The following is a 26,539-nucleotide window of genomic DNA, read 5'->3' as shown; positions in this document are numbered from 1 at the left end:
AAGTATTGAAATGCTGTGACAAAGCTGCCTTGTCACTGACACCTACACCCCCAACCACCTACCTGACTGTGTTCCGGGTCGTCAGGCCCAGCAAATCTCTCGCAGTCCCATGTAGCCGCTTTAGTTCAGCTATGCCACCTGTCAGGTAGCAGACTAATAGGGGTGCACACCTATTGGTTTTGTTACAAATACTGGGAGCAGGTTATGGGTGGGAAAACTACTGGGGTGTCATCTTCATCTGCTGGGGGGTTGGTGAAAACTGGGTTAAGAGGTTTACCTGTGTTTTATGGCTGGAGTATGCCGCAATGCGGCAAAGGCGTCATCGTCCCGTGACTAACGGATTTTCAGAATAATACACCATAGTATGTTTTTCCATATGTTCATCTGTGGAAATATGTATGGGGTTATGTTCATGAACTTTGTTGATATGGTTTCTTTGGGTGGTCGATATATTGTTGGGAAATTTGGGGGAAAATCCCATTTATTTGTAGTAATGGGAAGTTCATGGGAAGGGGCGGGGCATTGTGTTTTTAAGACGCTCATTCAGAGCGGACCGGGGCAGAGTGTGAGGAGTTGGTCGGAGAACTTGGTGTGAGTAATTAAAAACGGAGTGTTGATGGTTTGCAGAGCGGGCAGCCATTGTAAATACAAACTTGTAAATTGTCTAAATAGCTGGCTGGTCACTGTAAATATCACTGCACTGTGGAGATTGATGCGCACAATAAAACCCACATCAGAAAAGGAGCCACGAGTTCGCCACATCATTGTACAGCGAACAGAACCCCGTCACAAATGCATTTAATTGACTGCCCTGTTTTATACTGATTGCTGACTTTCTTAACCTAAACTGATGTAGGTGTTGGGTTTAGGTATAGATATAGGTTGATAACCTTGAATAATAAATGTTATTTTAATTCATGTTTACTGCAGAAAAATGTATTAAAAATAAAAACACTGAATGTGTACTCTTTTTAGCTCAAGGGTCTAGTCTAGTCTTTGCATTGTCATTAAAATTATAAAATGTTTTGTGTAACGTATAACATTTCGGCTGACTGCCTTTCTAATTCCCAGCAAATTGTCATCTTTGTTTTTCAGATTGAAATGAATGCAGTTCAAGTTCTGTAAGTTTACCAACACCATGGAAGCTGTTCAGCTGAAACATTATCGGCTACATCACAGAGGTTCAACACGGCTTTGCAAACACAGGGACTGCTGCACTTTCAGAACCATCAGTGCTTTGAAATCACATCTTTCACAATTGCATGGGACTGTCCAACTGTCCTTTTTTTATGAGCACAAGTTGTCTTTCATTTTTCTTATATTGATAAAAGCACAAACTGCTTTTTTATTTGTCTTTTTATTTGATTCAACGCTGCTAGTTTAAATAAAACTAAGGTTTTGAGGATGTATGTTGCATCTGTAATTATTTATGCATTGATTAGAAGTGATTGAAATTAAATTAAGTTCTGTTACATTAGCAGTGTGCAATTTTAAATTACTCTTAAATTATTCTGCTATACTAACTTAATCAAATTCAAGTGGATTTTGCGAATGAATTTGAGTTATTACAGTGTAAAATGATAAATTATTACAACTTATTAAAGAGTTAGAGCAAGTAAGGATTAAAAGTTATAACCATGTAGATTTTTAAATGAGTACAACTTGTGGAACAGTTACCAGAACTAAAGCTGAAAAGTTATTACAATATAAAATTATAATTTAGTGGAACTTACAATTGAGTTGTAAAAAATCCTAATTTAGAGTTGAGCAAACTCAAAAGCAAAACTTAAAATATTTAGTTTAGCTGTCCAACTTAAAATTTTATCGAAGTTTGTTGCCTTGAAATTTTAAGTTCACCCAACTTTTTCTTTTTTACAGTGTAGTAGCAAGTTATATTATCAAACCAAAGTTTACTTTACATACTGCTTAACATTTAAAGCAACTACATATTTAGCAAAAGGTGTATGTTGAACTTACTTTGTTTCCATTTACTCACCCTCAGAACAAAGAGGAACTAACAAGAAAGCATGAAGAACGTCCACACTTTAACATGCCGTCGGCCATACTGCCCATGCATCTGCTGGATAGTGCACTATCATTGGCTGACATGACTGACACACGGACCAATCACTGAGGCCGACACTCAGACATTACATGTCTTAAAGGGCTACACACATACTTATCAAGGGCATTTTCAACAATGACAAATAAAAAACAACAAACTTAGAAAAAGCACGACATTAACATACCGGAAGAGGTAGGTACCAGCGGGCAACAAGTTTTTAAATTTGTCATCGTGTTTTTTGTAATTGTTGTCATTTTTAATTTGTTGCTGTTTCTTAATTTGTTGTTGCGTTTTTTTTTGTTTCGCATTTGTGTTTTTTGTTTTGTTGTTGTGGTTTGCACTTCAGGGCCACCGCAGCATTGTTCTATTCTGTTCATTATATTTTGTTCATGTAATATTTTAGATTGTCGTGTGGGTTTTAATTCTTTATTTTGTGTGCAGGTACGTAGGCCCAAAGCAGTATCCCCTTCCCTGGTGGTGGTTTTCTCCAAGTGTTTTGTTTGGTGTGCAATGTACTGGTGGTTTGGTTTGTGAGTTTTCCCTCTTTTTGTTTAGATGCTGCTACGACCAGACCTCATCCCTTACATTTGAGCTGGTTTAGCTCAAATGTTTCTTTTAATTGATATTCCTGATTTAGTTTTGTTTTCATTTTTTGGGTTGTGTGTAACTAACCTGTGTGCCAAACCAGTGGCTACCAGGTTAGGTGTTTCTCAGGGGTAAAATTCCCCTGCGTGACATTGTCAGAACTATATATTCCTAGATTGCGTCCCCCCATCACCCACAAACGGGTGATGTCACAGATACTCGGAAGCTGTCACGGAAGCTCCATCCATCTTTTATAGACAGTCTTTCCAAAGAAGCTATTGTCCTGCCAAAACTCAGCTGAACAACGGCTTCGCTAGCTGACACACTGCTTAGTCTTCATTACATTAATGATTGATGTCACATCGAAAAGACATGTTTTATAAATAAAATAGTCATATATGTTGTGGCATTATTCTAAAAGATATGATTTTAGTGATCAAAGTCCAAATATCAGCATTTAAAGAGAGACTTACTGACCTTTCAGGTCGTTGTCTGTGTGCCTCAAAGTCTTCTTGACTAGGCTGTAGCTGGTGACATAACTACAAACACATTTTATGGGCAATCCTGGCATTTGAAAGTGTGTTACGCATGGACATTAGGGAAGTTCAAAAATGCGTAAAAAGGTTAAAAAAAAAAAAAAAAGCCTTGTATTACTACATTAGTGAGTTTTATTGCAGATATTACAATACTTATGCACAAGTAGATTATGTATTCCTGTTTTTTAACATTTTGTCAAACTTTTATACTTATATTTTAAGCCTGGATGTTACTCAGGAAGTATTCGTGCTTTTGAGCACCATAGTTAAATGTTGTTAAAAAGGGATTGAGTTGAGGAATATATTTATTTATTCATGACAATGCCGGAGACACTGAAATTGTGATGCCTCATTGTCGAGCCTTTCACCGATTTCCAACAACTTTTGACTGTGAAACTTTTCTGAAGTGAGTTGGAAGACTTCAGATCCTCTGAAGTGAATATTTACCATTTTTCTCTTCTTTTCCTGTTCATCCCTTCCACTCCAGCCTCCTGACCTCTCTCCCTCCTGCTTTGGTATCACAGGGGCCCCTGGGGCCACAGAGCTCCTTCTTCTCCTCCAGCCCCACCTTCACAGGAAAGCTCTCAGACTGATCCTTCCTCTCGCTGAGAAGTGGCGAGAGGCCCCTCGCGGCCCCTCACGGCTTTGCCCCACGACCACCACAAGCCCCGGAAATACCTGAGATCCCTGAGCGAGGCCTCGGCTTATCCACGCCGTCACAAGTTCCTCACCTCCTGTTTAAACCATCTGATCATAATCTGAAGAAGCAGCTGAGAGGAGATCAGAAAGGTTATGCTGCTGGTAATATCTCATCTACATCCCCCGGAAGTCGGTAGTCCACCTTTCACTTTAATCTTTCATTAATAGAAGAAACTGAACAACTCTGACCTGACCATGTTGTCCTTGAAATGGACTTCAGACAGCTCATCTGAAAACAAACTGGATTGCTTGGTTTAGAAGCAGTTTCTCAGAACCAGGTCCCGTCATTCAGTCTGGGGACTAAAACTGATCTCTGACTCCACCTAGTGGTGAAATGTGGACACAACACCTTCCAGTCAAACCAGTCAAACAGATAAAAGCAAATCTTTGAAAATAAATCGAAGATGTAAGTCTGCCTTCCTGAAAGATGTTTCATTCGTCATCTTTAGCTCTTCTGAACATGAACATAAATAACATTTAGATTTTCCAGTAATTTCATTCCAGTTGGACCAGATAAAATATCCAGTCAGGATAGATTCCTGCTTCCATGAGGGAGCAGTTTTCTCCCATGATTCATGATTTTTCCGGCAGTGGTCGCAGTTTTTCACCCCAGAATTCCTCTCAGTATTCCATCTACATGAAAACGCCTCGTTCTGATGGGAGGAAATACCTTTCTGTCAACTGCTGCCATGGTAACGCCAGGTAACGAGGCGCTGCTGACCGTGGATTTTTATCTGGGTTGATGGGATGCGTTTCGACACAGGCCCATTAAAAAGCCGAACGTCCAGGCTGTCAAACACGACACCGGTCCGGTTTGGAAGTGTTAGGATTTGTTGGGATTTCCTCGTTTTTGCCTCATGTTCCTGGTTTCACCTGTCTGGAGTCTCTGATTGCCTCACCTGTGACTGACTGTTCACAGGGATTCAACTCAACAATGGTTCATCTGGCATGGTCTTCATCCCGCATCTCCTCTGAGAGCTCTCTAGCCAGTAAAAGTCAGTCCAGTGTTGACTCCGTCCCTTTCTCGTTGGGAGGTGGTCTCTCAGCCTCAGGATGCAGCTGGAAACATCTCCAGGAATAAAAAATGTCACTGTGGGGGAAAAAATCATGAAAATCTACTGGTGTTAGCATGAGCAGGGTTTTGTTTCCTCCAGAGGAAAACCTGGATGATTAAACAGCTTGACGGAGACCCGGTTGTCCCGGTGCGATGGGCGGACGGAAGACAGGAGAGGAGTTCTGCTGCAGTATTTATTTACATGAAACTAGAGTCCAGTATGTGAAAAAGAAAGATTTTTACAGTTTATTTACATGAACTGTAAGGCAGCATGAAAACACAGATCTGAGACGACGCAGGAAAACTGAATTCACATAAACCTCTAAAACATTTAAATAAAAAGTGTTTCAACCTCCCACATTCACTTCTACCTCTCACCCACAAAGTATTGATCCAACACACAGCGTATTGATCCGTCATGTGGAGTATTGATCTGTGACGTGGAGTATTGATCTGCCATGTGGAGTATTGATCTGTGACATGGAGTATTGATCTGTCATGTGGAGTATTGATCAGTCGTGGAGTATTGATCAGTCATGTGGAGTATTGATCTGCCATGTGGAGTATTGATCTATCATGTGGAGTATTGGTCTATCATGTGGAGTATTGATCAGTCATGTGGAGTATTGATCTATCATGTGGAGTATTGGTCTATCATGTGGAGTATTGATCTGTGACATGGAGTATTGATCTGTCATGTGGAGTATTGATCTGTGACATGGAGTATTGATCTGTCATGTGGAGTATTGATCTGTCATGTGGAGTATTGATCTGTGACGTGGAGTATTGATCTGTGACATGGAGTATTGATCTGTCATGTGGAGTATTGATCAGTCATGTGGAGTATTGATCTATCATGTGGAGTATTGGTCTATCATGTGGAGTATTGATCTGTGACATGGAGTATTGATCTGTCATGTGGAGTATTGATCTGTGACATGGAGTATTGATCTGTGACGTGGAGTATTGATCTGTCATGTGGAGTATTGATCTGTGACATGGAGTATTGATCTGTCATGTGGAGTATTGATCTGTCATGTGGAGTATTGATCTGTCATGTGGAGTATTGATCAGTCATGTGGAGTATTGATCTGTCATGTGGAGTATTGGTCTATCATGTGGAGTATTGATCTGTCATGTGGAGTATTGATCTGTCATGTGGAGTATTGGTCTATCATGTGGAGTATTGATCTGTGACATGGAGTATTGATATATCATGTGGAGTATTGATCTGTCATGTGGAGTATTGATCTGTCATGTGGAGTATTGATCTGTGACATGGAGTATTGATCTGTGACATGGAGTATTGATCTGTCATGTGGAGTATTGATCTGTGACATGGAGTATTGATCTGTCATGTGGAGTATTGATCTGTCATGTGGAGTATTGATCTGTGACATGGAGTATTGATCTGTCATGTGGAGTATTGATCAGTCATGTGGAGTATTGATCTGTCATGTGGAGTATTGGTCTATCATGTGGAGTATTGATCTGTCATGTGGAGTATTGATCTGTCATGTGGAGTATTGATCTGTCATGTGGAGTATTGATCTGTCATGTGGAGTTCTATCGCCAAAGACTTTATTGCACTTATTCATTTCTCCAGATCTGAGCTCAGACAGCATCCACCTTCCGCATGTCCATGTTGTTCCCAACATGAACTCTCTGCAGACTTCTCCTATGCACCTGGTCTTTTATGATTTTACAGGAAAAATCTGTCTACTGGTCCTTGGCGAGCTGCAGGGGTGCGTTTGGCTTTATTGAAGAGGTGTCCTCGCTGCAGATTGAGCAGAGAAAACACCACAACTAAAGAAGTTCAGTTTGTTCAAATGAGGAACAGAAAGCAGAAAAGCCTCCATCTTCACGTCAGAGCCGCAGTTTTGCTTAAATAAAGAGAAACTCAAAGTGCTTGTGATGAAACCTGAACCAGAGGAGCTTTAGGGGTTTGATGTGAACGTGTTTCAGTTTGCTGAGTTTTTAACTTCTCACACATGACGATGGAAGTTCCTCTGCATCCGTTCACTGTCTGTTCAAGTGCTGACGTCCTTCATCAGAAAACTGACCAGCGGAGGGAGTTTCTCTGCATTTCCACTTTGGGCCAACAAATCCTCGTAAAACGGAGTGTTTGAGATGCAGAGAAAAACAAAGAGGAAGAAACTGAGTCTGACATGAAAAACTGAAGAGTTTCTGACAGAAAAGAGGAAAAAATAGTTGAATTTCATTTAAAAGCAAAAGTCCAGTTTTCTCCTCCTGCAGCGACTTGTTGGAGGTTCAGACCTGGACCAGGACCAGGACCTGGACCTAAACAACGGGTTAATGGCGTGACAGGAAAGGAGTGTTAAACAGGAAGCAGTGTGAAAAGAAAGAGGAAGAGGAAGTGAGCAGGATGATTCACCCTCAGTTTTCGGTCGTTTCTGCTGAACAGAGCGTTTCTTCTTCTCATGATTCTTCAGACGGAAACTAACCGGAAGCAGAAACAACTAAAAGCTGACAGATGAGACGGTTTTTGTAACTTTGACCCCGACGATCAAATCAGCTCAGACGTCAAGCAGGAAGAAAATACTCCGATCAGATCAGCAGAAGCTTTTAACTTTAGGCTCGTTTTTCCCGTTAGAATGTCTGAACCTGCCCCAGTTATCTGCTCCACCCGGTCCGCCACCTCCTCCACCCGGTCCGCCACCTCCTCCACCCGGTCCGCCACCTCCTCCACCCGGTCCGCCACCTCCTCCACCCGGTCCGCCACCTCCTCCACCTGTAGCAGGAGCCAGAGCCTCGCAGCTTCCAACGCTGCTGGCCCAACAGGGGAAACCGCCGTTTCTGGAGCCTTCAGAACATCTTCAGCACCAGTCAGATTCCGAGCTGGATGCTCGCCGTTAGTGGCGTCCCGACAGCTGATGAGCAGAGGAGGGCTCGGTTCTCCGCTCTGGTCCCAGCTCGGTGGCGTCCTTCCACAGACCGCCGGCTCGCCGTCCGGCTCAGGTCGGAAGCTCCAGCCGGCGTTAGCTTCTCAGCGCTGGGCTGCTGCTTTTCTCCACCTCCTTATTTCCATCCTTCATCAGAGCAGAGAAGACCTGAAAGAGACAGACAGAGTCAAACACGCGTCTCCTGGGCGGATCTCCTGTCCCTCCCTGTTTGCGGGAGGCGGACCTGAGCCCAGCGGCGGTTCCGGCTCATCATGTGCGTGGTTGCCATGGCGTTGAAGAGCGTCTGAGGCTGCAGGTCTTCGGGCAGACGGCTGAGGAACTGAGCGATGTGGATGAAGTCCATCTGCAGCAGGATGTCCTCGTAGAGCCGCAGGATCCCCAGCCCGGTCCGGAACAAGCTCTCCTCGCCGTCCCGGCAGAACACGTCCCAGACCCGGCAGGCCACGTCCAGAGGAAGAGACTTGCTGTACAGCGTGAAGATCCTGCAGACAAACACACGTTTACTCCTGGTCTGAGAGCCGGTTGGCTTCCTGCCTGAAGCTGGAACATCTGGAGCGGTTCATGTAATACAATCTAGTTAATAACCTGGGTGTAAATATCAACAACCTGAGATCAATACAGCTGAACAACTCGGAGCTCTGGAGCAGGTAACCTGCCCGTTGCGGCAAGACCGAGTTAATCTGACACGTCTATGGAACTCTGGTCCAGAAACGACTGAAATGTTCTGAAAAGGCAGAAAGTCATCAATGTCCTCATGAAACGCTTTCAGTCACAGCAAACTTCTAACTTTATTTACACAGCACCTCTCAGACAGATGCATTTCACCGTGCTTTACAACATAAAACTATTTCACACACACACACACACACACACACACACACACACAGGCGCACCCTTCCCCTGACCCTCCACGGCAGAATGAAAACTACCTCCAGCATGTTGACAGAAACCAGACTCATGAAGAGCAGCAGGTCCATTTTACGCCACAACACAACTTTAACGTGTCTGTGCACGCTCCCGCCACGTGCATGTTCATGTGCACGCTCCCACCATGTGCATGTTTATGTGCACGTTCCTGCCATGTGCACGCTCCCGCCACGTGCATGTTCATGTGCACGTTCCCGCCACATGCATGTTCATGTGCACGTTCCTGCCACATGCACGTTCCCGCAACATGCATGTTTATGTGCACGCTCCCGCCACGTGCATGTTCATGTGCACGCTCCCGCCACGTGCATGTTCATGTGCACGCTCCCGCCACGTGCATGTTCATGTGCACGTTCCCACCATGTGCATGTTTTATCTGCACGTTCCTGCCACATGCACGTTCCCGCAACATGCATGTTTATGTGCACGCTCCCGCCACGTGCATGTTCATGTGCACGCTCCCGCCACGTGCATGTTCATGTGCATGTTCCCACCATGTGCATGTTTATGTGCACGTTCCCGCCACATGCATGTTCATGTGCACACTCCCGCCACGTGCATGTTCATGTGCACGTTCCCACCATGTGCATGTTTTATCTGCACGTTCCTGCCATGTGCACGTTCCCGCCACATGCATGTTCATGTGCACACTCCCGCCACATGCATGTTCACGTGCACGCTCCCGCCACATGCATGTTCATGTGCACGTTCCTGCCACATGCACGTTCCCGCAACATGCATGTTCATGTGCACGTTCCCGCCACATGCATGTTCATGTGCACGTTCCTGCCACATGCACGTTCCCGCAACATGCATGTTTATGTGCACGCTCCCGCCACGTGCATGTTCATGTGCACGCTCCCGCCACGTGCATGTTCATGTGCACGTTCCCGCCATGTGCACGCCGTTGTCAGCGTAACACGGCAGTAAGGAAAACACCCCGGCTGCTCCTCGGTGGACAGCGTTTGGTCTCCATGTGATCCAGACTTCCATGGACGATCCAGCAGCACCAGGAGAGAAACTTTCCACTTCCTGTCCACAACTTTTATTCCTGGCTTCCAACAGAAAATTCCAGATGAAGAACTTTACACGTTTTCCTCATTCCCACGTCTTCCTGCTACTATCTACCTGCTGTCCTCACTGCAGCACCTCCACCTCAGCTGCATCCCAAACGTCTTCTTGGCTTTATTCCAGCCATAGAGGATAATTATTTTCCTGCTTTTCTCATCACTTGTTGATCTTTGGCTGCTCCTGATTGGACGTTACCGTCAGTTTAAGCTCTCTGATTGGTGGAAAGTCTGACAGGAAGTGTCTTCATCATCATGTCCAGGTGAAAATAGAGGTCTCTTAGCAACATGGTAGTGATGGTGATGAAGATGTGATAAATAATGGTGGATTTACCATCTAGAGTCTCTGAATAAACACTACATGTTGTGTCTGGATTGTAAAGAAACGCTGGAAAACCTCCGTAGACCAGCTGGAGGGTCACATGACCATCACAGAGTTCCACCCTTCTGGTCCTGGTCTAGAAGGGAAAGACCTCAGCGAGGTCTGCTGGAGGTTGAAGGGTTAATGGTGCTGTCTTAATAATCTGGGATTCTCCAGCCTCCGAATCAGAATACTGAGCGTTTATTGGAACAGCGGCTCGAGGACCAGAAACAGGAAGTAGAGTCTGAGGACTCACCAGTCGATCAGGTAGAGGTCAGGGGTCAAGTTGCTGGTCTGGAAGTGGCTGAAGAGACGCGGCAGATTCTCCTCAAAGAAAATCTCAAATGCTGAAAAATACTTCAACATCTGAAAGAGAGAAGAAGAAGATGACCATGATGATGACCATGATGACGATGAAGATGATGACGATGATGATGAAGAGGCTCACCAGGTCGTGGTCCACTCTGAAGAAGGCCATCTGACAGGGTTTGTTGAGCAGGTTGGCAAAGGTGATGAAGGCTTCGGCTTCCTCCAGGTTGAGGATGAGAACAGCAGCGATGAAGGACATGCCCTGGACCTGAAACACACACACACACACACACACACACACACACACACACACACACACACGTTTAATGAATAAACAACAAAAGAAAACTGTTCTGTTAACATCTTGGTTCAGTCTGATGTAAGGAAAGTCTGAACCAGCTGGAACCGGTCTGAACTAAGTCTGGGCAATTAATCGGATTTTCATCTAAATTACGATCTGAGTTTCCAACCATGATAAAAATAAAAGGGTGTGATTATTTCTCTCTCTGCAGTTTCCTCTCCTGCTGTCTTCAGCTGCTAATCGAGCGTCTCTGGCGTTGCAGCGCTGTGCTGTAAACTCCTCCCACAGCCGCTTTGCTTTCATTCAGACACTGTTGTCAACTTGGAGACTTTCTCGCTAAATCTGGAGACTTTTTTTGTTAAAAGCGACAAATCTAGCAACTTTTACTGGAGTTATTAGAGACTTTTCTGGTGTTGTGGCGACTGACTTGAAGGCACATATTGTTCTGCAGTTACTGTAAGGAAGGAGCAGCGGGAGCCTCTCCCGTCCTAAAGCACTCCCAGGCGGCCAGTCTCAGTCGGCTCCGGCTGCAGGTCCATGTAGAATAACTGCAGTAGGTTGTGGAAGTTCACCTAAACATAGTTTATACCATTGTCAGTGACAACTGGCTGCATTATTTTCCTATACATAGTTCGGCCAGTTAAACACTGTAATATCCCTCCGTTACGGGGCGTTACCATAGCAACGCGTTAACCAGCTGGTTCAGATCAGCCGTCTTTTAACAGGTGAATGAGAGAAACGCACTGCAGCCTGACAGCGGCTGTTTGGTATAAAACTACATCCAGGCCAACGTAAAATAATTTGTATAATTTAGTATATTTAGCAAATGTTGTAAAAAAGAAATACAATTTGTTATAAAATGTTTGCTGTGTGGGACCATGGTATAAACAACTCGGAACCGTATGTCAGATGGTTATAATACCCGACGCGGAGTCGAAAACATCACGATGTGCAGCGTTGTTTAATCCTTACTTATATTTATTCAGTTTACATCAGTATTTACTTTTTGTCAAGAAAAAGCTTCATGTTGTTTGTTTTCTAAAATATGTGGAATCCTAAAGACGTTTAAAAGCCACGGTTTAATGTAAACTATATGCATGTTGTTAAAGATAAAAGGATAATCGTGGTAAATAATAGTTTCAGTCAAAATAATCATGATTATAATTTTTGCCATAATTGAGCAGCTAGTATGAAACTTTCTGAGCTGGTCTGAACCGGTCTGAACCGGTCTAAACCGGTCTGAACCGGTCTGAACCGGTCTGAACCGGTCTAAACCGGTCTGAACCGGTCTGAACCGGTCTGAACCGGTCTAAACTGGTCTAAACTGGTCTGAACCGGTCTAAACTGGTCGGGTCAGAGCTAAACAATCCGTCTGGACAAGGAAGCAGAACTCACGTAACCGATGTCGGGTCTGTAGCAGGTGTACGCTCCCAGCACGCTGTGGAGGAGGTCGTGGTACGGACCGCCCTGCAGAGACAAAACATACGTCTGAACAAGGTCCTGTAGACCTGGAAGCTGCTCCAGGTCCTGCAGGTCCAACAAGGTCCTGTAGACCTGTAACCTGCTCCAGGTCCTGCAGGTCCCACAAGGTCCTGTAGACCTGTAACCTGCTCCAGGTCCTGCAGGTCCCACAAGGTCCTGTAGGTCCCACAAGGTCCTGTAGACCTGGAACCTGCTCCAGGTCCTGCAGGTCCCACAAGGTCCTGCAGATCTGGAACCTGCTCCAGGTCCTGCAGGTCCAACAAGGTCCTGCAGATCCAACAGGTCCTGTAGACCTGGAACGTGCTCCAGGTCCTGCAGGTCCAACAAGATCCTGCAGATCCAACAGGTCCTGTAGACCTGGAACGTGCTCCAGGTCCTGCTGGTCCAAAAAGGTCCTGCAGATCCAACAAGGTCCTGCAGATCCAACAGGTCCTGTAGACCTGGAACCTGCTCCAGGTCCTGCAGGTCCAACAAGGTCCTGCAGACCCAGAACCTGCTCCAGGTCTTGCAGGTCCCACAATGTCCTGCAGGTCCAACAAGGTCCTGCAGACCCAGACCCGGCTCCAGGTCTTGCAGGTCCCACAATGTCCTGCTGGTCCTGCAGGTGCAACAGGTCCTGCAGGTCCCACAAGGTCCTGCTGGTCCTGCAGGTCCTGAAGACCTGGAACCTTCTCCAGGTCCTGCAGTTCCCACAAGGTCCTGCAGGTCCCACAAGGTCCTGTAGACCTGGAACCTGCTCCAGGTCCTGCAGGTCCCACAAGGTCCTGTAGACCCGGAACCTGCTCCAGGTTCTGCAGGTCCCACAAGGTCCTGTAGACCTGGAACCTGCTCCAGGTCCTGCAGGTCCCACAAGGTCCTGTAGACCTGGAACCTGCTCCAGGTCCTGCAGGTCCAACAAGGTCCTGCAGACCTGGAAGCTGCTCCAGGTCCTGCAGGTCCAACAAGTCCTGTAGACCTGGAACCTGCTCCAGGTCCTGCAGGTCCCACAAGGTCCTGCTGGTCCTGCAGATCCAACAGGTCCTGCAAGTCCCACAAGGTCCTGCTGGTCCTGCAGACCTGGAACCTGCTCCAGGTCCTGCAGGTCCAACAAGGTCCTGCTGGTCCAGCAGACCTGGAACCTGCTTCAGGTCCTGCAGATCCAACAATGTCCTGCAGATCCAACAGGTCCTGTAGACCTGGAACCTGCTCCAGGTCCTGCAGGTCCAACAAGGTCCTGCTGGTCTTGCAGGTCCAACAAGGTCCTGCATGTATAACAAGGTCCTGCAGGTCCAACAAGGTCCTGCTGGTCCTGCAGGTCCAACAAGGTCCTGCAGACCCAGAACCTGCTCCAGGTCTTGCAGGTCCCACAATGTCCTGCTGGTCCTGCAGGTCCAACAGGTCCTGCAGGTCCCACAAGGTCCTGCTGGTCCTGCAGGTCCTGCAGACCTGGAACCTGCTCCAGGTCCTGCAGTTCCCACAAGGTCCTGCACGTCCAACAAGGTCCTGCTGGTCCAAAAAGGTCCTGCTGGTCCTGGAGGTCCAACAAGGTCCTGCAGGTCCAACAAGGTCCTGCTGGTCTTGCAGGTCCAACAAGGTCCTGCAGATCTGGAACCTGCTCCAGGTCCTGCAGGTCCAACAAGGTCCTGCAGATCCAACAGGTCCTGTAGACCTGGAACCTGCTCCAGGTCCTGCAGGTCCAACAAGGTCCTGCAGATCCAAAGAGGTCCTGCAGATCCAACAAGGTCCTGCAGATCCAACAGGTCCTGTAGACCTGGAACCTGCTCCAGGTCCTGCAGGTCCCACAAGGTCCTGTAGACCTGGAACCTGCTCCAGGTCCTGCAGGTCCAACAAGGTCCTGCAGATCCAACAGGTCCTGTATACCTGGAAGCTGCTCCAGGTCCTGCAGGTCCAACAAGTCCTGTAGACCTGGAACCTGCTCCAGGTCCTGCAGGTCCCACAAGGTCCTGCTGGTCCTGCAGGTCCAAAAGGGTCCTGCAAGTCCCACAAGGTCCTGCTGGTCCTGCAGACCTGGAACCTGCTCCAGGTCCTGCAGGTCCAACAAGGCCCTGCAGATCCAACAGGTCCTGTAGACCTGGAACCTGCTTCAGGTCCTGCAGATCCAACAATGTCCTGCAGATCCAACAGGTCCTGCAGACCTGGAACCTGCTCCAGGTCCTGCAGGTCCAACAAGGTCCTGCTGGTCCAACTAGGTCCTGCATGTATAACAAGGTCCTGCAGGTCCAACAAGGTCCTGCTGGTCCTGCAGGTCCAACAAGGTCCTGTAGACCCAGAACCTGCTCCAGGTCTTGCAGGTCCCACAATGTCCTGCTGGTCCAAAAAGGTCCTGCTGGTCCTGGAGGTCCAACAAGGTCCTGCAGGTCCAACAAGGTCCTGCTGGTCTTGCAGGTCCAACAAGGTCCTGCAGATCTGGAACCTGCTCCAGGTCCTGCAGGTCCAACAAGGTCCTGCAGATCCAACAGGTCCTGTAGACCTGGAACGTGCTCCAGGTCCTGCTGGTCCAAAAAGGTCCTGCAGATCCAACAAGGTCCTGCAGATCCAACAGGTCCTGTAGACCTGGAACCTGCTCCAGGTCCTGCAGGTCCAACAAGGTCCTGCAGACCCAGAACCTGCTCCAGGTCTTGCAGGTCCCACAATGTCCTGCAGGTCCAACAAGGTCCTGCAGACCCAGACCCGGCTCCAGGTCTTGCAGGTCCCACAATGTCCTGCTGGTCCTGCAGGTGCAACAGGTCCTGCAGGTCCCACAAGGTCCTGCTGGTCCTGCAGGTCCTGCAGACCTGGAACCTTCTCCAGGTCCTGCAGTTCCCACAAGGTCCTGCAGGTCCCACAAGGTCCTGTAGACCTGGAACCTGCTCCAGGTCCTGCAGGTCCCACAAGGTCCTGTAGACCCGGAACCTGCTCCAGGTTCTGCAGGTCCCACAAGGTCCTGTAGACCTGGAACCTGCTCCAGGTCCTGCAGGTCCCACAAGGTCCTGTAGACCTGGAACCTGCTCCAGGTCCTGCAGGTCCAACAAGGTCCTGCAGACCTGGAAGCTGCTCCAGGTCCTGCAGGTCCAACAAGTCCTGTAGACCTGGAACCTGCTCCAGGTCCTGCAGGTCCCACAAGGTCCTGCTGGTCAAGCAGATCCAACAGGTGCTGCAAGTCCCACAAGGTCCTGCTGGTCCTGCAGACCTGGAACCTGCTCCAGGTCCTGCAGGTCCAACAAGGTCCTGCTGGTCCAGCAGACCTGGAACCTGCTTCAGGTCCTGCAGATCCAACAATGTCCTGCAGATCCAACAGGTCCTGTAGACCTGGAACCTGCTCCAGGTCCTGCAGGTCCAACAAGGTCCTGCTGGTCTTGCAGGTCCAACAAGGTCCTGCATGTATAACAAGGTCCTGCAGGTCCAACAAGGTCCTGCTGGTCCTGCAGGTCCAACAAGGTCCTGCAGACCCAGAACCTGCTCCAGGTCTTGCAGGTCCCACAATGTCCTGCTGGTCCTGCAAGTCCAACAGGTCCTGCAGGTCCCACAAGGTCCTGCTGGTCCTGCAGGTCCTGCAGACCTGGAACCTGCTCCAGGTCCTGCAGTTCCCACAAGGTCCTGCAGGTCCCACAAGGTCCTGCAGGTCCAACAAGGTCCTGCTGGTCCAACAAGGTCCTGCTGGTCCTGGAGGTCCAACAAGGTCCTGCAGGTGCAACAAGGTCCTGCTGGTCTTGCAGGTCCAACAAGGTCCTGCAGACCTGGAACCTGCTCCAGGTCCTGCAGGTCCAACAAGGTCCTGCAGATCCAACAGGTCCTGTAGACTTGGAACCTGCTCCAGGTCCTGCAGGTCCAACAAGGTCCTGCAGATCCAACAAGGTCCTGCAGATCCAACAGGTCCTGTAGACCTGGAACCTGCTCCAGGCCCTGCAGGTCCAACAAGGTCCTGCAGATCCAACAGGTCCTGTAGACCTGGAACCTGCTCCAGGTCCTGCAGGTCCAACAAGGTCCTGCAGACCCAGAACCTGCTCCAGGTCCTGCTGGTCAAAAAAGGTCCTGCTGGTCCTGGAGGTCCAACAAGGTCCTGCAGGTCCAACAAGGTCCTGCTGGTCTTGCAGGTCCAACAAGGTCCTGCAGATCTGGAACCTGCTCCAGGTCCTGCAGGTCCAACAAGGTCCTGCAGATCCAACAGGTCCTGTAGACCTGGAACCTGCTCCAGGTCCTGCAGGTCCAACAAGGTCCTGCAGGTCCAACAAGGTCCTGCAGATCCAACAGGTCCTGTAGACCTGGAACCTGCTCCAGGTCCTGCAGGTCCAACAAGGTCCTGCAGACCGAGAACCTGCTCCAGGTCTTGCAGGTCCCACAATGTCCTGCAGGTCCAACAAGGTCCTGCAGACCCAGAACCTGCTCCAGGTCTTGCAGGTCCCACAATGTCCTGCTGGTCCTGCAGGTCCAACAGGTCCTGCAGGTCCCACAAGGTCCTGCTGGTCCTGCAGACCTGGAACCTGCTCCAGGTCCTGCAGTTCCCACAAGGTCCTGCACGTCCAACAAGGTCCTGCTGGTCCAAAAAGGTCCTGCTGGTCCTGGAGGTCCAACAAGGTCTTGCTGGTCTTGCAGGTCCAACAAGGTTCTGCAGACCTGGAACCTGCTCCAGGTCCTGCAGATCCAACAGGTCCTGTAGACCTGGAACCTGCTCCAGGTCCTGCAGGTCCAACAAGGTCCTGCAGATCCAACAAGGTCCTGCAGATCCAACAGGTCCTGTAGACCTGGAACCTGCTCCAGGTCCTGCAGGTCCAACAAGGTCCTGCAGACCCAGAACCTGCTCCAGGTCTTGCAGGTCCCACAATGTCCTGCTGGTCCTGCAGGTCCAACAGGTCCTGCAGGTCCCATAAGGTCCTGCTGGTCCTGAAGACCTGGAACCTGCTCCAGGTCCTGCAGTTCCCACAAGGTCCTGCAGGTCCCACAAGGTCCTGCTGGTCCAAAAAGGTCCTGCTGGTCCTGGAGGTCCAACAAGGTCCTGCAGATCCAACAAGGTCCTGCAGATCCAACAGGTCCTGTAGACCTGGAACCTGCTCCAGGTCCTGCAGGTCCAACAAGGTCCTGCAGACCGAGAACCTGCTCCAGGTCTTGCAGGTCCCACAATGTCCTGCAGGTCCAACAAGGTCCTGCAGACCCAGAACCTGCTCCAGGTCTTGCAGGTCCCACGATGTCCTGCTGGTCCTGCAGGTCCAACAGGTCCTGCTGGTCCTGCAGGTCCAACAGGTCCTGCACGTCCAACAAGGTCCTGCTGGTCCAAAAAGGTCCTGCTGGTCCTGGAGGTCCAACAAGGTCCTGCTGGTCTTGCAGGTCCAACAAGGTCCTGCAGACCTGGAACCTGCTCCAGGTCCTGCAGGTCCAACAAGGTCCTGCAGATCCAACAGGTCCTGTAGACCTGGAACCTGCTCCAGGTCCTGCAGGTCCAACAAGGTCCTGCAGATCCAACAAGGTCCTGCAGATCCAACAAGGTCCTGCAGATCCAACAGGTCCTGTAGACCTGGAACCTGCTCCAGGTCCTGCAGGTCCAACAAGGTCCTGCAGACCCAGAACCTGCTCCAGGTCTTGCAGGTCCCACAATGTCCTGCTGGTCCTGCAGGTCCAACAGGTCCTGCAGGTCCCATAAGGTCCTGCAGGTCCTGCAGACCTGGAACCTGCTCCAGGTCCTGCAGTTCCCACAAGGTCCTGCAGGTCCCACAAGGTCCTGCAGGTCCCACAAGGTCCTGCTGGTCCAAAAAGGTCCTGCTGGTCCAAAAAGGTCCTGCTGGTCCTGGAGGTCCAACAAGGTCCTGCAGGTGCAACAAGGTCCTGCTGGTCTTGCAGGTCCAACAAGGTCCTGCAGACCTGGAACCTGCTCCAGGTCCTGCAGGTCCAACAAGGTCCTGCAGATCCAACAGGTCCTGTAGACTTGGAACCTGCTCCAGGTCCTGCAGGTCCAACAAGATCCTGCAGATCCAACAGGTCCTGTAGACTTGGAACCTGCTCCAGGTCCTGCAGGTCCAACAAGGTCCTGCAGATCCAACAAGGTCCTGCAGATCCAACAGGTCCTGTAGACCTGGAACCTGCTCCAGGTCCTGCAGATCCAACAAGGTCCTGCAGATCCAACAAGATCCTGCAGATCCAACAGGTCCTGTAGACCTGGAACCTGCTCCAGGTCCTGCAGATCCAACAAGGTCCTGCAGATCCAACAAGATCCTGCAGAGCCAACAGGTCCTGTAGACCTGGAACCTGCTCCAGGTCCTGCAGGTCCTACCTTTTGGAATATGAAGAGAGAGGGGAAGGTTCTGGAAATGTCCAGCTTGATGAGGTCCAGACTGGACTCTCGGTCCGCCAGCGACGCTCCTCCATCTGACAGGAAGAGACAGAAAGGTCATGGTTGGACTGGGAGACGCCCAGTGGCGGCGGGCCGGTACCGGACCGGGACGAATCGGACCGTACCGCTCTCGCTGTCGTTGACCGAGCTGGTCTCACTGTAGCTCCTCCACTTCTCTTTGGCTCTGGACAGGAAGATCTCGTACAGCTCTGAACATCCAGAAGAAAACACAGTTCAGCTTCTCTACTGGTTTAACTGGGACGCGTGCAGCTGGACGTCCCGGCTGAGGACGACTCGTCAGCCTCGGACGCCATGTTGAACCCAAACATCACCTGCTGTGATGTTCAGCTCGTTGCCGATGGCGAGGCTCCACACTCTTCCTCTGACGCTGGGAGGAAGACCCTGCCACCACAGCTCCCTGACCCGCCTCGTCCCCTTCCTACCAGCACACAGAGACCAGTTCATACTGAGCCCACACACACACACACACACGCGCGCGGAGGACAGAGACGTACATGGTGTCCCAGTGAGGCAGGATCTCGGTGTTCCAGATCACCATGGCGCTGGAGATGCTGTCCTCGTGCCGATGTCGCTCCTTCATCTGACGCTTCTTCTTCTGGGCATCTTTCATCTCTGAGGAACCGGGACAAACGTGGACAGAAGCGTGTTGCTATTGGCTGCAGCAGATCAATCTCAGCCAATCAGATCAGAGCAGGAAATGCCAGAGTTACCTCTCTTCTTGGCTCCCGCCACCATCTCCTCGTACTCCAGTTTGTGTCTCTGCGTCTCCTCCGTGGATTTAGCCGGAAGGTTCCTGCAGGACAGAGACGGAGGTGAACACGTCTTTAACCTGGTGGAACCCTAGGATTACTTTACTCCATACTGGGATTACTTTACTCCATACTGGGATTACTTTACTCCATACTGGGATTACTTGACTCCATACTGGGATTACTTGACTCCATACTGGGATTACTTTACTCCATACTGGGATTACTTTACTCCACACTGGGATTACTTTACTCCATACTGGGATTACTTGACTCCATACTGGGATTACTTGACTCCTTACTGGGATTACTTGACTCCTTACTGGGATTACTTGACTCCTTACTGGGATTACTTTACTCCATACTGGGATTACTTTACTCCATACTGGGATTACTTTACTCCATACTGGGATTACTTTACTCCTTCCTTGGAATACTTTACTCCATACTGGGATTACTTTACTCCATACTGGGATTACTTGACTCCATACTGGGATTACTTTACTCCTTCCTTGGAATACTTTACTCCATACTGGGATTACTTTACTCCATACTGGGATTACTTTACTCCATACTGGGATTACTTTATTCTTACTGGGATTACTTGACTCCTTACTGGGATTACTTGACTCCTTACTGGGATTACTTTACTCCTTACTGGGATTACTTTACTCCTTACTGGGATTACTTTACTCCTTACTGGGATTACTTGACTCCTTACTGGGATTACTTTACTCCTTACTGGGATTACTTTACTCCTTACTGGGATTACTTTACTCCTTACTGGGATTACTTGACTCCTTACTGGGATTACTTGACTCCTTACTGGGATTACTTGACTCCTTACTGGGATTACTTTACTCCTTACTGGGATTACTTTACTCCTTACTGGGATTACTTTACTCCTTACTGGGATTACTTTACTCCTTACTGGGATTACTTTACTCCTTACTGGGATTACTTGACTCCATTTTATGATTACTTTACATCTTCCTAAAATGACTCTACTCCTTCCTAGGGTTACTTTACTCCATACTGGTATAACTTTACTCATTCAGTCTCAACGTTCTGTAAAGACGAGGACTGTACATACGTACAGCTCTTGTAGGAAATATACTTTACATTGGAAATGTGTGTTATTATATTATATTATATTATATTATACAGGGCTGCAACTAATGATTATTTTAATTGTCGACCTATATGTAAATTATTTATTCAATCAGTAAATTAGTCATGGTTATTTCTGTGCTTCCAATTGATGCAGCTTTTTTTTTTTTTTTTTTTTTTTACAAGCTCCAGTATTTTTTACCCCACTCTCTAAATTTGCATCATATTAATATCACCCAGTCAATCACAACATAATGTCCTTTGGTACAGTAAAATGACTCCAGAACCAGTTGAATATCAAATATAAGCTTAACAGCTTACTAGGAATTTATTTTGAAACAAACAAACAGATTTATAATGTCACATCCAAACTACAGAATTTGCCTCAAACAGAAAACAAAATAAATAAAATCTTTTAATTGTACAGTCATGTCTGTTTGTTTTCGCCCCATTTCATAGTCCGGGATATTTCCGGGAAAATAACAATCCAGGAAGGTGCGGCAAAGACCCCTTAAAAAAACGTGAGTTTCTGGACCTAAACGGGATACTTGACAGGTATGACAAAACTACGTAACTACTCGCTAATGCTAACTTACCCATCTGGAATGCCAGCAGAAACCATGACTCCGAGGTGCTTTGTCTTCACATGCATAACTGTCGTACCGCAGGGTTTTATCAGCACAGCCGTTACGGACGTTTATAACACGACGCGTCGACAATGAAACTTCATGTCAATGAATTTTTACTGTCCACTTTGTTGACGAATTGTTGCAGCCCTGATATGATATTATATTATATTATATATTATGTTATATTATATTATATTATATTATGTCATATCATGTTTTATTATGTTATATTATGTCATATTATATTACATTATATTATATTATATTATATTAAATCATATATTATATTATGTCATATTATATTATATTATGTTATATTATATTATATTATATTATGTCATGTTTTATTATGTTATATTATGTCATATATTAAATTATATTATATTATATCATATTGTGTTATATTATGTCATTTTATATTATATTATATTATATTATATTATATTATATTATATTATATTATATTATATTATATTATATTATATTATATTATATTATAACCTGTCAGGAGGAGGTTGAGGTCTGAGTAAAGCCAGTTAAATACTGTCCGACATGTTTGTCTTGTCCTGGTCCACCATGTCAGCGAGCTGTACATGAGGCAACTAGCAGGACGTGGATGCTGGGAATGAAAAATGAAGCAGATGTTGCAGAGTTTGAGGTGAGCTGATGAAACCGGATTCATGTCCAGCGTGGTTTTTATTCGACTGCTTCGTCTGCTGGAAGGGATGAGGAAAGTAGTCCCAGGAATGAGTAAAGAAGCGGAGGAACGAGCTACTTACGATGGCCGGTCCTCCAGGATGAGAGCTGTGGTGGACAGAGGCTCAAACTCCAGGTTCTTCCTCCGTGCAGCCACCGGGGGGCGCTGAGGGCTGGAGGATGCATCCACCTCGTCCTGCTGAGGAGCCTGAACAAAGAGAAGAAGTAGAGAAAGTCACAGGAAGTCACTCGGTTCTTTAAGTTTCACCCAAACAGACGTCATCGAGCTCTGCAAGCTGCAGCTTGTCTGGGAAACGTTGCGCGCCGAGGAAGACGAAGACGCAACAGAAAGCTCCAGATTTTGTCTTTTTACTGCAGTTTTTTGGTTCTGGTTCTGCTCCGGTTGGAGGAGACCATCGTAACTGTGATACTACAGATACTTTTAGCATATTACAACATTACAGTAACTTTATTCACAATATTACAGTTCATATTTTCTATGGCCCTCGCTGAGCCGCCACCTCATCGCGGTGGAGGGGTCTGTGTGTCCTGAAGATCCGAGCAGCTATGTTGTCGAGAGCATGAGAGCGAGCGTCTGGTGGCCGGGCCTTCGCCCATGGGGCCCGGTCGGCTCAGCCCGAAAGGGTTACATGGGCCCCACCTCCCGTGGGCTCACCATCTGCGGGAGGAGCCGTAGGGGTCGGGTGCAGTGTGAGCTGGGCGGCAGCAAGGGGCGGGGACCCTGGCGGTCCGATCCCCGGCTGCAGAAGCTGGCTCTAGGGACGTGGAACGTCACCTCTCTGGTGGGGAAGGAGCCTGAGCTTGTGCGCGAGGTTGAGCGGTTCCGGCTAGATATAGTCGGACTCACCTCGACGCATGACTGTTTTTAACCTACAAAAATCAGCAATTTTGAAGAATTTTGAGAATCGCAATTTAAATCAAATCGGCACCCAAAAAATCGGAATCGATTCGGGACAAAAGCGTATTATCACAGCCCAAGTAGTTTCCCTCCGCCTCCGGGTGGGGGGACGGGTCCTGACTGTTGTCTGTGCTTATGCACCGAACAGCAGTTCAGAGTACCCACCCTTTCTGGAGTCCTTGGAGGGAGTGCTGGAGGGTGCTCCTTCTGGGGACTCCATTGTTCTGCTGGGGGACTTCAATGCTCACGTGGGCAATGACAGTGAGACCTGGAGGGGAGGGATTGGGAGGCATGGCCCCCCCCCTCTGAACCCAAATGGTGTTTTGTTATTGGACTTCTGTGCTCGTCATGGATTGTCCATAACGAACACCATGTTCCAACATAAGAGTGTCCATATGTACACCTGGCATCAGGACTCCCTGGGCCGCAGTTCCATGATGGATTTTGTGGTCGTATCATCGGACCTGCGGCCACATGCCTTGGACACTCGGGTGAAGAGGGGGGCGGAGCTTCAACTGATCACCACCTGGTGGTGAGCTGGCTCAGATGGTGAGGGAGGAAGCCGGTCAGATCTGGGAGGCCCAAACGTGTTGTGAGGGTCTGCTGGCTGCTTCGGTTGCTGCCCCCGCAACCCGACCCCGGATAAGTGGCGAGAATGGATGGATGGATATTTTCTATGTTTTTATATTTACCAGATTCATCCTGCGGACCGCTCTGAACCCTGTAGTCAACTGGCTTTGTCCCCGGCCAGTACGTTTCAGCCCCCTGATCTAAATAAAGTTGGTAATATGTGTAAAATATTAGTGTAGACAGAGAGAAGCTGTAGCTGCCAGGAGGTGTTTGTTGTTGTTGTTCCTGCAGCTTGGTGAAGATAAAGGTGGGATTCAGCGTCTCCTGCAGATGTCCGGTGGTCAAAGCCCGGATTGTGTGTTTGGTCTGGACCATGAATGGCTCATTGACGCCATCAGACCAGCTGGGATCAACAACAACAACACTGTTTTCTGCAGATGAGTGTGAAGCAGCCGGCAGGGGACGCCAGAGTCTCTCTGTTACTCCTCAGTAAATAGTCATGTGACTGGTCCAGCGACTCCCAGTAAACAGCAAACTGGGTCCAGTCTGCAGACAGTAAAAAACCATCTATTTTCTGATCACATGACGTTCTCCATGAGATAAAATAAAACCATGAAGCTTGTTCTAGTCCCAACAGTTTCCACTGGTCCCAGTTTCCACCAGATGGTCCCCGGCTGTGGGGATTCCTTCTCATTCAGCCTCTGCAGCCTTCATGAGTTCCAGCTGTGCTGGGTGAGAATTCCTGGATGGAAATGAGCTTCCCAGTTCAGCCGGAAGATGCTGGGCGTTCAGGTGTGTGTGTGTGTGTGTGTCATTCCTGACATAAGCGGTGAATAAACACGCCTGCAGATGAAAACCTGGTCAAGCTGGAGACGTTTTCTTTCAAGTTCACATGAAAGATTTTATTGAGCATGACCTTCATCATCATCATCATCCTCACCTTCGTCCTCTTCATTTTCCTCATCATCCTCACCTTCCTCATCCTCATCATCATCTTTCTCTTCACCTTACTCCTTAACACAGGAACACGTATGATCTACCGTCATGCATGTAAATATGGAACATGTTCGTCGTCGCCTTAACACAGGAACACGTATGATCTACCGTCACGCATGTAAACGTGGAACACGGTCGTCCTCGCCTTAACACAGGAACACGTATGATCTACCGTCACGCATGTAAACGTGGAACACGGTCGTCCTCGCCTTAACACAGGAACACGTATGATCTACAGTCACGCATGTAAACATGGAACACGTCGTCCTCGCCTTAACACAGGAACACGTATGATCTACCGACACGCATGTAAACGTGGAACACGTTCGTCCTCGCCTTAACACAGGAACACGTATGATCTACCGACACGCATGTAAACATGGAACACGTCGTCCTCGCCTTAACACAGGAACACGTATGATCTACAGTCACGCATGTAAACATGGAACACGTCGTCCTCGCCTTAACACAGGAACACGTATGATCTACCGACACGCATGTAAACGTGGAACACGTTCGTCCTCGCCTTAACACAGGAACACGTATGATCTACCGACACACATGTAAACATGGAACACGTCGTCCTCGCCTTAACACAGGAACACGTATGATCTACCGACACGCATGTAAACATGGAACACGTCGTCCTCGCCTTAACACAGGAACACGTATGATCTACCAACACGCATGTAAACGTGGAACACGTTCGTCCTCGCCTTAACACAGGAACACGTATGATCTACCGACACGCATGTAAACGTGGAACACGTTCGTCCTCGCCTTAACACAGTAACATGTATGATCTACCGACACGCATGTAAACGTGGAACACGTTCGTCCTCGCCTTAACACAGTAACATGTATGATCTACCGACACGCATGTAAACGTGGAACACGGTCGTCCTCGCCTTAACACAGGAACACGTATGATCTACCGACACGCATGTAAACGTGGAACACGGTCGTCCTCGCCTTAACACAGGAACACGTATGATCTACCGACACGCATGTAAACGTGGAACACGGTCGTCCTCGCCCTAACACAGGAACACGTATGATCTACCGACATGCATGTAAACGTGGAACATGTTCGTCCTCGCCTTAACACAGGAACATGTATGATCTACCAACACGCATGTAAACGTGGAACATGTTCGTCCTCGCCTTAACACAGGAACACGTATGATCTACCGACACGCATGTAAACGTGGAACACGGTCGTCCTCGCCTTAACACAGGAACACGTATGATCTACAGCCACGCATGTAAACGTGGAACACGGTCGTCCTCGCCTTAACACAGGAACACGTATGATCTACAGTCACGCATGTAAACATGGAACACGTCGTCCTCGCCTTAACACAGTAACATGTATGATCTACCGACATGCATGTAAACATGGAACATGTCGTCGTCGCCTTAACACAGGAACACATATGATCTACCGACACGCATGTAAACGTGGAACACGTTCGTCCTCGCCTTAACACAGGAACATGTATGATCTACAGCCACGCATGTAAACGTGGAACACGGTCGTCCTCGCCTTAACACAGGAACACGTATGATCTACAGTCACGCATGTAAACATGGAACACGTCGTCCTCGCCTTAACACAGGAACACGTATGATCTACCGACACGCATGTAAACGTGGAACACGTTCGTCCTCACCTTAACACAGGAACACGTATGATCTACAGCCACGCATGTAAACGTGGAACACGTTCGTCCTCGCCTTAACATAGGAACACGTATGATCTAACGACACGCATGTAAACGTGGAACACGGTCGTCCTCGCCTTAACGCAGGAACACGTATGATCTACAGCCACGCATGTAAACGTGGAACACGGTCGTCCTCGCCTTAACACAGGAACACGTATGATCTACAGTCACGCATGTAAACATGGAACACGTCGTCCTCGCCTTAACACAGGAACACGTATGATCTACCGACACGCATGTAAACGTGGAACACGTTCGTCCTCACCTTAACACAGGAACACGTATGATCTACCGACACGCATGTAAACATGGAACACGTCGTCCTCGCCTTAACACAGGAACACGTATGATCTACCAACACGCATGTAAACGTGGAACACGTTCGTCCTCGCCTTAACACAGGAACACGTATGATCTACCGACACGCATGTAAACGTGGAACACGGTCGTCCTCGCCTTAACACAGGAACACGTATGATCTACCGACACGCATGTAAACGTGGAACACGGT

The 26,539-nt window shown here is 48.3% G+C and overlaps 1 protein-coding gene across 1 annotated transcript in view; it reads right to left on the bottom strand.

Moving 5' to 3' along the window:
* Positions 1–5,154: 5,154 nt before the first annotated feature.
* tbc1d12a (TBC1 domain family, member 12a) overlaps positions 5,155–26,539 on the bottom strand; it is a 31,850-nt gene continuing 10,465 nt past the window's right edge. Inside the window, exons 3-13 of the mRNA XM_079248625.1 lie at positions 21,900–22,024; positions 19,343–19,425; positions 19,127–19,244; positions 18,944–19,050; positions 18,737–18,820; positions 18,552–18,646; positions 12,224–12,295; positions 10,667–10,795; positions 10,475–10,584; positions 8,087–8,345; positions 5,155–8,010 (exon numbers count right to left, since the gene is read on the bottom strand). Coding sequence (XP_079104751.1) covers positions 7,939–8,010; positions 8,087–8,345; positions 10,475–10,584; positions 10,667–10,795; positions 12,224–12,295; positions 18,552–18,646; positions 18,737–18,820; positions 18,944–19,050; positions 19,127–19,244; positions 19,343–19,425; positions 21,900–22,024 — 1,254 coding nt within the window. The 3' untranslated portion in view covers positions 5,155–7,938. The remainder of the gene's footprint in view (positions 8,011–8,086; positions 8,346–10,474; positions 10,585–10,666; positions 10,796–12,223; positions 12,296–18,551; positions 18,647–18,736; positions 18,821–18,943; positions 19,051–19,126; positions 19,245–19,342; positions 19,426–21,899; positions 22,025–26,539) is intronic.

The sequence above is a fragment of the Telmatherina bonti genome (genome assembly GCF_933228915.1).
Source record: "Telmatherina bonti genome assembly, chromosome: 11".
Classification (NCBI taxonomy): Eukaryota; Metazoa; Chordata; class Actinopteri; order Atheriniformes; family Telmatherinidae; genus Telmatherina; species Telmatherina bonti.
The sequence above is the reverse complement of the archived record's forward strand: the minus strand, read 5'-3'. Positions and strand labels throughout refer to the sequence as shown.